This window comes from Chenopodium album, chromosome 25 (genome assembly GCF_948465745.1).
Source record: "Chenopodium album chromosome 25, dcCheAlbu1.1, whole genome shotgun sequence".
NCBI classification, from domain to species: domain Eukaryota; kingdom Viridiplantae; phylum Streptophyta; class Magnoliopsida; order Caryophyllales; family Amaranthaceae; genus Chenopodium; species Chenopodium album.
Window position 1 is genome coordinate 7,971,630 of NC_137858.1, and position 11,451 is coordinate 7,983,080.

The following is an 11,451-nucleotide window of genomic DNA, read 5'->3' on the forward strand; positions in this document are numbered from 1 at the left end:
AGTACTATACTAAAGTTGTAAGCTTTTATTGTGATCATCTATTTTAAAAAAAAATAAATTTGTCGCAATTTATCAAGTAACTATTAATCTTACTTTGACAGACAGGGTACCCTGTTTAGGAACCGGAACCTGCCGGTTCCGGTTCCCAATTTTTCGGAACCTGTTGCAACAGGTTCCGATTCCGGTTCCTATTTTTAGGAACCTATTGCAACAGGTTCCGGTTCCGGTTCCTATTTTTAGGAACCTGTTGCAACAGGTTCCGGTTCCGGGTCCTGATATTTTTACAGGGTACCCTGCTATGCTCACCCCTACATAGACCTACAAAAACAACATGCTTTCCCTCAACCTATAAAACCCCAAACCCAATTTTCATGTTTAATGTTTATATTCTACGCTTTTTCGGCACAAAATTCTCATTAAAAGTTCCATACTTTATTTCCCACCAATTGCAATTTGGCAATTAAACAAGGGAACAAAAACCCAATTTTTAGGACTCTAATTATTTTTTGCAGAACTTTTAAAAGTTGTTAGCTTTTTTATTTTTTTTATCTTTTTAAATTCATTATACAAATTGCCAAATTGGGTATCAATCAAATTTCTTAATTGTGGCCCTTTCAAAAAAAAAAAAAATTCTTAATTGTGGGGTTTTTTTCGAGATTAGTGGGAAAAGAGGAAAATCTTCATCTTTGATTTTATGCTGTTGGTGAAGAAAAGAGAAGAGAATTTTGTTTATGCCCTGCCAAATTGCACAATTGAATTTCAAAATAAGAAATTAAAGAGAGAAAGAAATGGTGGTGAGAAAAGTAGGAAAGTATGAGATTGGAAGAACAATTGGAGAAGGAACTTTTGCTAAGGTGAAATTTGCTCAGAACACAGAAACTGGTGAAAGTGTTGCCATGAAAGTTCTTGATCGAAGTGCCATCCTTAAGCATAAGATGGTTGAGCAGGTGATTTTCTCTCTTATCTTTATTTGACTAAGTAAAAAAATTAGAATTGGGAGATCCATTATGATTAATTTGTGGGGTTTATAATTAAGTTTGGAATTGGTTGATTTTTGACTTGATATGTATTTTTTGTAATCGAGTTTATAATATATATGTGTTAATGTTGCATAGTTGATGATTCGTGTATGTTGGATGGAGACTTGCATTGATTTCTGATAGGCCATCGTCGAGCCTAGTCAAAGATGAATTACCACCTACAGTACTAACTAATGTTGGTGTAATTGGCTCTTGAAAGTACAATCAAATCCTAAAAACCCACAATATTAGGGAATAGTACATTATAAAGGGTTGATTACTTGATTTTCTGGTGGTAATTGCATTTCAATTTTGTGAATTCCAAAAATTTAAGATTTTCCTACATTACCCTAATTACTTATTGAGTTGGTGGTGGTTGTCCCTCAAGTAGGTTAATTATGAGAAGCAATTTTGATCAGTTGACAATATTTGTAATTTGGCTAATCCAAGTCTTTACATACCTGCCATTAGCAATGATCAAGGTGTAAGGATCCAGCCTTGAATATTAGTTAGCTTTGTGACTCTTGTAGTTTTGTGGTCTTTCCATGTTAGACCAATCTCAACATTGCTACCTTTTCTTAGCTAGCCTCGCACCGTGATTTGAAGGGGCAAACCTAGTGAAAGTCTGTCCTTTATCAGGCTCATTCCTAGTAAAGCAGTATCACCTCACAGGCTCACACCCATAGCTTGCTGCTCTGTTAGGTGTAGTGCATACTTTGTGTATATGATTTTTCAGAAGTATAAACTGGATGATATTGAACACCTTTTGATTATTCTTAAGAGCTCCACCACTCTGCAACTATGCCCAATTGTTACTTGTTCTCCATAGAAGATGAAGTTTGCTTGTACCGTAACATAAAATAATTTATTGGGGTGTGTAATTGTAGATTATATTTGCATAAATTGGCTTCAATCAGACACTTAATTTCTACTGCTTGATATGTCCGTTGCTGGTTCTTTGCTCAAATGTAATTGTATGGCTTGGTCCAATTTTGTTTGCTTAGGATTTTGTTTGAAATTGAATTTGTTTGCATCAAAGTAGATGATTTTCTTTCTTTCTTTTACATACCCCTCCTCATCCTCTTTGCTTCTATTCTCTCTAATCTTTTGGAAGTTACACCATTTTGCTAATTGTATTTCCCTGCATCTCACCTCTCTTGTTAGTTTTTGCTATACTTGTTTGTCCATTACACACTGAGCATATTTGTCTTCCTGCAGATAAAAAGGGAGATATCCATAATGAAACTTGTTAGGCATCCACATGTTGTTCGTTTACATGAGGTAAGGATGCTTTGGTCAGAGTATTTTTTCGTAAGTGAAGTAGAGTTTGTTTTCCATGACTGGTGTGCTATAAATTATATTGGCTGTGTGTGAACACATTTTGCTTTAATAATTAGAAAACTATATTACTAGTGTTATTGGAAGAATTTTGCCTACAGAATTAGAAGAATTTAGGGGCCTATGAAAAAATTATTGTAGATAGGTTATGCTTTGTGTTTTGTGAGGGTGCATAAATGCCCTTGAAATAAGCTGGTGTTGTCAACTGTGCAGGTACTGGCAAGTCGTACCAAGATCTACATCATATTAGAATACATTACGGGTGGCGAATTGTTTGATAAAATTGTAAGTTTTTTGTGCTGAGTTTTTTTGTTTTTGAGATATGACCTTGTTTTGTGCTGAGTTTTTTGTTTTTGAGGTATGACCTTGTATGTACCACCCCCCCCCCCCCCCCCCCAATCCATGGCTCATAATAGTATGGACGGGCTCAAAAGGATTACACTAATCCCTCCTATTTTTGCAGGCTCACCGTGGACGACTCAGCGAGGTGGAAGCTCGCACATTTTTTCAGCAATTGATTGATGGTGTAGAGTTTTGCCATAGCAAAGGGGTTTACCATAGGGATTTGAAGGTGATTTTCTATTATTCTCAAAATGACCATTTTGCTGATATTGCCTTATGAACATCCTAAAATCCTTTTATGTGTTTGTCCAGCCTGAAAATCTTCTCCTAGATTCCCAGGGAAATTTAAAAATTTCTGATTTTGGACTTAGTGCACAACCTCCAGAGGTATATATTTCATAATATTTTTGTCCAGTTTAAGAAATTTTATATATTTAGATGATTTTCACTAGGCTCTATTTTTTTAGGGCGTTAGTCTCCTGAAAACTACTTGTGGGACTCCTAACTATGTGGCGCCAGAGGTAATGGCACTTCAGCAAACTACTTTATATATTTGTTTTTTTTTTTTTTAATGTCTTTGACTCATAAATCATAATTTCTCTTCAAATCTCCTACTAGGTTCTCAATCACAAGGGCTATGATGGTGCTCTGGCAGATATTTGGTCTTGTGGGATTATCCTTTATGTCTTGATGGCAGGTTATCTCCCATTTGACGAACTTGAACTCACGACACTATACAGTAAGGCATGAACATTTTGATTATAACATTGATCCTTTGTTAAAGCTATCAGGCTTTTGGTAACATTGACCCTCTGTATACTTGATCCTTTTCTTCTTCTAATCTTGCTGGATGTATTTGTTTCTTTTATAAGATGTTTTTCACTGATTAACTCTCCCATGTAATACGAGCAAGTATCAAAGCATCAAAATTATTGTCATTATTCCCTTAATCTTAATTATCTTCACACTTGACTTTTCATTTCTGATTTGCAGATTGCAAATGCCGATTTTTCATTTCCTTCTTGGTTTTCCATGGGAGCAAAATCTTTAATCAAGCGAATATTGGACCCAAATCCTCAAAGCGTAAGATTTTTCTGTCAAACTAAAGTTGTGTGTACTCTAGTTCATACAAGCATATGAAAACCTGATTACTTTAATGAAGCTTTTAGTACCTTTTCACAATTTGTTTTACGTTATTCCTTGTCAGACTATTTCATTTACTTTATGTATTTAATTCTGAGTTGTATGTTCTTTTCTTCTTATTCTTCTCTGCAGCGCATTAGGATGGAAGATATTAAAGATGATGAATGGTTCAAAAAAGATTATACTCCTGTTAGTTATATTGAATATGAAGATGTCAACTTGGATGACATAAATGCTGTTTTTGATGAGACTGAGGTCAGTGAGAATTTGAAATTTGGTTCCCTAGTTTTAGTTCATCTAGGATAGGAGAGCCTATTTCACATCACATTCCTTGAATATAAATTTAATTTTATCTGAGATCATCTTTGCTGCATACGTGGTATGATGTAACTTTTATTGCAGAATCAGCAAGAGTATCAGCAACATGGAGATGATGATGCTGGACCATTGAATCTCAATGCATTTGACCTTATCATTCTATCACAGGGATTAAATCTTCAATCCTTGTTTGATAAAGGCAAGGTATGAAGCTGTATCTCCTGGCTCCTTTATACTTTGCTATCTTGAACTTATCATGTCGCTGTGTGGTATTTCACTAGATTTTCCTATTAATGTTAAAAAGTTTAATCTCATATTTCTAAACTGTGGGAATTCTCTTAATCTCTTTTTACTGCTTAAATTTAAATATCCTTTCACTCTTTAACAGGATTCAGTGAAACATCAAACACGCTTTGTTTCCCAAAAGCCAGAAAAAGTTGTCTTATCAAGTATGGAAGTAGTTGCCCAATCAATGGGTTTCAAGACGCATATACGGAACTATAAGGTAGGAAGTCCTAGGAGCTTTAACAATCTTTCTCAACCTTAATCTTAGATCTGTTATTTGGTGGTGACATTTTCTATGCTTGCTGTTTATGTTTGCTAGCAATAATCTTATTTTTCTCTCTTTTTCTGCCAGATGAGGATTGAAGGTCTATCAGCTAGTAAGACTGGAAATATCACTGTGATTTTAGAAGTAAGTCTTCCTCTTCATTGTGGTTGGTTACTCTGATGTTCCGAATTCTTTTCATTGGTGGGAAGTTGGAACTGATTTAGATTCCATTTTCCAGGTATTTGAAGTTGCGCCTACGTTTTTGTTGGTTGATATTCAAAGAGTTGCTGGTGATCCTACTGAGTACCTCAATGTTAGTTTTTTTACTTGCTTTTCTGATGATTTAATTAGCAGTTAACTTGTAGAGTGATTGGTAAGAGAGTTTTTCATCTTTGGATGCCCAATTATTATCATCAATTGCTCTACATTTTATGGACTGCTGTTTATGTCTTGTCATTTATAACTCAGAGGAATACTTTAAGCACAGCAGTGCTGCTTCTCAAATTCTTGCTACTGATTGATGCTTTTTTATGTCGTAGTTTTACAAAAACTTCTGCGAAAATCTGGATGATATAATTTGGAAGCCTCCTAATGATTCGGGAATATCAAGAATTGGCAAGAACAAGATGGGTAGAAAGCGTCCATAGCCTTTATCTTACTTCAGAATAATTAGGAGGCTTTTGGATTGTGATGAGCTTACTTACATTCCCACATCAGCATCAGTTGGATCCACGAAAGAAAACTAAGAGACAGCAGTGTAGCTAACTCGGGATTGAAGAGCAGAACTCACCTCCAAATGATGTTTATATATCTTTTCTTAGGGAGTAAAGGCTATAGAATTTTCTGTACTATATTACATAGATTTGAGGAAATTAAGTATGACCTTAGTTAATATGGTATTTGTAAATCTCTTGGGTTTTTTTTTTTTTTAAAGGCAGACGAATTTTGCTTGGTATGAAGATATGCTTAATTTTGAACTTGTTTGCTTCTACATATAATAGTGAGCTGATGAGTTAATGTTACAGTGTGTTCTATTGAGTAATTTTATGTTTAATGTAGGGAAAATCCGAGATAATAGTGAGCTGATGAGTTAATGTTACAGTTTGTTCTATTGAGTAATTTTATGTTTAATGCAGGGAAAATCCCAGATGGTTGAACGTGTAGTGCTGTAATTTCAGCTTCCTCTATTTACTCAAAAAAAAATTTAGCTTCCTCTATTAAGAAATTACTGGATTCTTTGCTTCTTTGTTTGATACCAAAAATAGTGATCAACTGATAAAAAATATGAAGTATCTGCTAATATTGGCGACATTTAATTTGTCGCTGTCATGATACATGCCTGATGCAATTCGTACTGAATAATATCAGACTGCCGCATACTTGGATTCTCTCCTTTCATATAGTTGTTCTTTTGCCGAAACTTCATTATATCCTGTTCAATTTCCACTAGAGAGGCTGAGCTATTATCTGAGCAACATTCTCAAACTTTCGTTGACTGCAATGTCTAGTTTTTGTATTTCATCGTCTCTTTCTCAAAACCAATAGTCGGAAATTGTTTAGCAAAGTCCTCAACATCTTGACGCAGCTTCGTGATCTCAGACTGGAAGTTGTCATTTGATTGCATGGTAGCCACAAAATCCTTCAGCTTTGTCCCTTTCAAAAGAAGTTTCAGGTGCACAGCATTAGATCATTCATTATTCACTTTCATTGTGGATGACAAAAGATGAGCATGGAGGTAATTTAAGCACAAATTGTCATACGAACCTTTTGTATCAGCCTTTATCTTTAACGCCAACTTCACAGCAGCATCAAAGAAGTCAGCCACTTTGGCAAAATCCTCTTCCACAAATCCCCTGGATGTTAGTGCAGGGGTTCCTATGACAACAAAAGAGAACATTTATATGATGACAGTGGGGATGCAAAATTCACAGGAGTATGATACTTTGATAGGTGATGATGGCCTACCCATACGGATGCCTCCAGGAATCATGGCTGACACATCACCAGGAACTGTATTTTTATTAGCAGCAATATGAACTGCTTCCATGACCTTTTCAACTCGTGATCCATCAATACCCTTTCCATGATAAAGAAAAGAGAATCAAGCTACATTCTAATAATTTGAAGACAGCCCCCACTTGATTTTACCACACCTTTCCAGTCCACAAATCCCACCATGAGTTGGCAGAGGAATGGAAAATCAATTAGTATATACTTTCCAAGAAACACCATTAATGATAGCATGTTATTTGCACCAATATATTAGGGGCATGCAAATTTTTCTATTCAATTCTAAAAATGGCCTCCAAGATCCAAGCAGTTCCATAACTCAAACAAGAGATAGTGACACTATTCTCTAGTTTGGAACTTGAGGGACAAATCCCAAACAGCAGTTTAAAGGTTCTGAAGAGATCAGCCATGTCAATATCAACGTAAATTAATAATTGAGAAAACACTAAACCATGAGCCATTATCCAGAACCAAATAACCTGCAGACACAAACATTCATAAAATCACAAAAATAAGATCCCTCACCTTGTCTCTCAGATTCACCAAGACTAGATGGTTATCGGTCCCGCCAGAAACCAGGTGATACCCATTGTCAGCCAGCTTCTGCACAATCAAAATAGTTGGATAAGCCTTGTCAGGGGATTACCTACCACAACATCAATGAATTATGAATTGATATATGAAGAAAATTGTTCAGGGATTTGATCAATTTTTTTTATTTTATGTACCTGGGCAAATGCAGCACAGTTACTTAGCACCTGCTCTTGATAGGCTTTGTACTCTGGAGTCCTAGCCTAAACATTACAAAGCATATATATATGGAGAACAAAATAGTTAGATTAACATACATTACAAGCTGGAATTTGTATCTTTGATCTGAAAATTCACATACAAAATTTCAAGATAAACCTGTTTCAAAGCAACAGCTAAGCCAGCAATAGTGTGATTGTGTGGTCCACCCTGAAGTCCTGGGAAGACAGCCTGATTGATTTTGTCTTCAAAATCATACATTACCTGCAACAAGAACTCAACTACTTAGAATTCATATACTTGATGAATATGAACTGTTCACCCATGTTCTCATTACGGAACTGGCCAATAATTAGTCCCCATTCCGAAATAACAATTTGGATCTGAATGAACAAAGGTTTACAAATAAGCCTCAATAGATGGATGATCTAAGCATTTAACCATTACAGAGACAATGTTTCTGTAGTTAGAGTTTAAAATATTTGTCCAGCCAAAATAATTGGGACAGAAATGAATGGATTGATGCTATTCTTGTCAAAGAAACAAAAACTCACTTCCTGCCCTTTCTTGTTTATCTCTTTTAGACCCTTCCGAAAAAATATCATTGCTCCTCGTGGCCCTCGGAGGGATTTATGTGTTGTAGTTGTCACTATGTCAGCATACTCAAAAGGAGATGGAATGACACCTGCAGCAACCAACCCACTGATATGTGCCATATCTGCTAGCATGATAGCTTTTTGCTTGTCACAAACCTATTAGATCAATCAAAAAAATTATCATACCTTTAATTTCAAGAAATTTCAAGCCATAGAGATGAATGAGGAAATAATGAGACTATGGAAACAAAATTATAAGCTAAGGGAGTGCACCTTTCTGATCCGTGCATAATCATATAAGCGTGCATAAGCACTTGCTCCAGCAACTATTAATTTTGGCCTAAACAAAGTGGCACTCTTCTCCATCTGCAAAAATTATATTGACAAGAATATATATACTCTTTATTGACACGGAATGTGTTTTTCCATAAAAAAGTGAATCACAAACTTATCTGAAGTAAACTTTAAGAGCTATGAAGAGTATTAGGTAACAACACTACAGAGAAATATGAACTATGGTTTATGCACATGGCAATTCATTCTTCAATAGAAACAAATGACTTTATGTTATAAATTCACTTACAGATAAACTTTTATAAAACATCTAAGTACATGTACATCCATATTTTCCTGGCTAACACGTGACATCTAACAAGACCAGAGGAAAGGAATCCATTTTTCATTAATCCGAAAGAAGAGCATGGAACACAACAGCAGATTGGCCAAAAACTGAGTCTCAAAAAGGAAGTACCTGATCATAGTCTATGTAACCTGTGCTCTCATCCAATCTATATGGCATGGTCTCAAAGAATATGGACACAGCTGATATCTTCTTGGTGTCAGTCTGCAAGTAAAAAGAAAAGTGATTGAGCCTGTATTTCAACATGAGCATAAGAAAACTAATAAGATAGTCCTAAAGCCAAATTAATGAAGGATACCTTTAAAAATTCTCCATGTCAGCTAATTAGCCAACTTAACTCAAAACCAATCAACTAAGTTTACAGCTATTTGGAAAGCTCAATCACCAATCCGGAGAGGGACGGAAGTAGTTTCAAATATATGAACATATATAGAGAATGCCTATGACATTTTTAATAAGGTTGATAGTCTCTACTGGGCAATGTGATCTAGAAATTTACATTTCACTTACTAAGGAAGCTAGAAAAAGTGGAGGGCTATAACTTAGTTCAAGTAATGTGAGTAATGAGTTCTTCCAGCAAACTGAAGGCCACAACATACAGAATGAAAGCAATGCCTGGGTCTTCTTTTTGTTGAAAGTAATTTCTCTATTATAAATAATAAAATGCATATAAATCGGCATGAATGATAGTTGATGTTTAATTAATAAAGCTTAACAAAACCCCAACGCACAAGCACCCAAAACCTAAACAAATGTTTCATTAAACAAAGTTAGAACACCTGATAACCATGCGAAAGATGTCCACCATGAGGTAGATCAAGTGCCATGATTCTTTCATGGGGTTTCAGAAGTGCAGTATAAGCTTGAAAGTTGGCTGGTGATCCAGATAGAGACTGCACATTGACTGCAATAATAATGAGAAAAATAGATTGTTTTTCATGATTCTAGATGCAAGAACTAAGGAGTACTATTGATCGTAAATTACAAAAGCACCTCATAATATGGAATACAAAACAGAGACTGTTTACATGAATCCTTTTTATGACTTAACTCAGAAATATTATCCAAACAATTGAAGGTTCACTGTTCAATTAAAAATCCTAATTGTTCAGGCACATTTTTCATGCAAAATAGTTGAAATTGTGGAAGCTAAGGTGTAGCTTGCGACTATGATACAACTTCTGGACATATGCTTGCAAATTATGTGCTCAGTTGCTCACCTCCCCATTTTGCAGGATCCAGTTGAAAAGCTTCCAATGCCCGCTTCTGACACAATGACTCAGCCATATCAATGTACCTGATATCCATTTTACTTAAGATGAGACAAGGAACTATAATCTATCATAACTACATTGGGTAAAAAGAAAAAGGTTAGAGCTTTATCATACTCATTTCCTCCATAGTATCTAGCCCCTGGATATCCTTCACTGTACTTGTTAGTCATGACAGAACCAACAGCTTGCATTACTGAAACAGAGGTGAAATTCTCTGACGGTATAAGCTCAAGCCCCTGTAGGCACCCATAAATTTTCAATGTGAGACCAGAAACAAACAATAATTCCTCAGGTCAACCTGATTAATAGGTAATACGAATAAATAGATAGTGATACTGTGTTGGTGTGATTTTGAAAAGAAATCAAAGTCCATGGTAAAACAAACCATCTCACAAAGTCCCAAGTATGTATATTTCTATGTACTCCATACAAAGGAAACCAATTGAGAGTGGAGTGTTGTATTAACAATACCAAACAGGCCGTAAATGTACGCATATATGGTATAATCAATCAACACCACATGAAGTTCAGACTTCCATTTATCAGATTAGGTGGCTTACAGGTTGCACATTCCATGGTGATACATAAACACGAATTTACGCCAAGATACCAACTATGGTTTAAACATTGAAATGAAATAGCAACATATTTCGCATTATGCTTTTAAATCAAATACTCACAAACATCATTAACAAACCAGAACTGATCAAAACCTGATGGACAAATTTTCAATATATGAACTCAATCAAAATTCAAAACACAAAGCAGAAAATCTTCTTTACAAACATAATACTATATTATATAAAACTATTATTCAGTAATAAATTTACCTTCCATTGCCGAGCTTTTTCCAGCTCAATAATGTCTGCAATCTCAGGATCAATAACCTCAAGGGGATCATTCAGCTGCTTTATCCACTAAATCCAAAAATTTAAAAATTAATTAAATAAATAAATAAAATATTTACATACGATCACCATTGATACAAATCACCAAACCCTAAATCATCAGATTGCAATAAAACATCAAATGATTAAAAAAAAATGTCAAATTCGACAACGAAATTAAACAGCTTACATTAACACGAGATCGATTGCTATCAAGAGAAGCTTGATTTGACAAAGAAGACTGCCAAAAAAAATGCAGAAAATATGAAAATGTACCTACATTCATATAAAAATGATAATGCGTAAGTTTATAATATCAAAATAAGAATATTAACCATGTAGAAATAAGAACCGCCATTGAAGATAGGACGAAAGGAAGATGAAGAAGAAGAGGAGAGTCTGCGAAGCGCCATTGACATCGCCATTGCCGCGCTTTCTCTCTCTAAAAGTGGCTGATTTTCTCTCTCCTCTGAGTTTTTTGTGGCGGTTGATTGGGAAGGGAGTGGAGATGCAGTGGCTGTTGATGTCAGCAATCAGGCACTTTGCTACTTTCAGACTTCAGTGGGTTGGTGGATTGGTGCGGT

At 35.3% G+C, this 11,451-nt stretch overlaps 2 protein-coding genes across 2 annotated transcripts; one reads left to right on the plus strand and one right to left on the minus strand.

Annotated features, from left to right (window-relative positions):
• Positions 1 to 319: 319 nt before the first annotated feature.
• LOC145614208 (CBL-interacting serine/threonine-protein kinase 8-like) lies at positions 320 to 5,759 on the plus strand. Its single transcript, XM_081669227.1, has 14 exons — positions 320 to 947; positions 2,238 to 2,300; positions 2,571 to 2,642; positions 2,821 to 2,928; positions 3,012 to 3,086; positions 3,167 to 3,220; positions 3,318 to 3,443; positions 3,693 to 3,782; positions 3,975 to 4,097; positions 4,245 to 4,364; positions 4,549 to 4,665; positions 4,798 to 4,854; positions 4,949 to 5,023; positions 5,250 to 5,759. The coding sequence occupies exons 1-14, from the start codon at positions 789 to 791 to the stop codon at positions 5,355 to 5,357; spliced, it is 1,347 nt and encodes a 448-aa protein (XP_081525353.1). The 5' UTR covers positions 320 to 788; the 3' UTR covers positions 5,358 to 5,759.
• Positions 5,760 to 5,903: 144 nt separating this feature from the next.
• Positions 5,904 to 11,451, minus strand: LOC145614207 (serine hydroxymethyltransferase, mitochondrial-like). Its single transcript, XM_081669226.1, has 15 exons — positions 11,203 to 11,451; positions 11,058 to 11,108; positions 10,811 to 10,897; positions 10,095 to 10,216; positions 9,927 to 10,003; positions 9,486 to 9,610; positions 8,818 to 8,910; positions 8,340 to 8,432; positions 8,025 to 8,222; positions 7,630 to 7,734; positions 7,449 to 7,514; positions 7,246 to 7,323; positions 6,676 to 6,787; positions 6,475 to 6,585; positions 5,904 to 6,363 (listed from the first exon to the last, which is right to left on the minus strand). The coding sequence occupies exons 1-15, from the start codon at positions 11,290 to 11,292 to the stop codon at positions 6,215 to 6,217; spliced, it is 1,557 nt and encodes a 518-aa protein (XP_081525352.1). The 5' UTR covers positions 11,293 to 11,451; the 3' UTR covers positions 5,904 to 6,214.

What these genes read in the sequence shown, in the direction of transcription:
- LOC145614208 (XM_081669227.1), top strand. Translation starts at nt 789, where the DNA reads ATGGTGGTGAGAAAAGTAGGAAAGTATGAGATTGGAAGAACAATTGGA. An exon ending in TTAGTGCACAACCTCCAGAG is followed by an intron (nt 3,087 to 3,166) that starts GTATATATTTCA and finishes CTATTTTTTTAG; the next exon opens with GGCGTTAGTCTCCTGAAAAC. An exon ending in CTGTTTTTGATGAGACTGAG is followed by an intron (nt 4,098 to 4,244) that starts GTCAGTGAGAAT and finishes CTTTTATTGCAG; the next exon opens with AATCAGCAAGAGTATCAGCA.
- LOC145614207 (XM_081669226.1), bottom strand. Translation starts at nt 11,292, where the DNA reads ATGGCGATGTCAATGGCGCTTCGCAGACTCTCCTCTTCTTCTTCATCT. An exon ending in GGATCCTGCAAAATGGGGAG is followed by an intron (nt 9,611 to 9,926) that starts GTGAGCAACTGA and finishes TTATTATTGCAG; the next exon opens with TCAATGTGCAGTCTCTATCT. An exon ending in GTTACATAGACTATGATCAG is followed by an intron (nt 8,433 to 8,817) that starts GTACTTCCTTTT and finishes TAATTTTTGCAG; the next exon opens with ATGGAGAAGAGTGCCACTTT.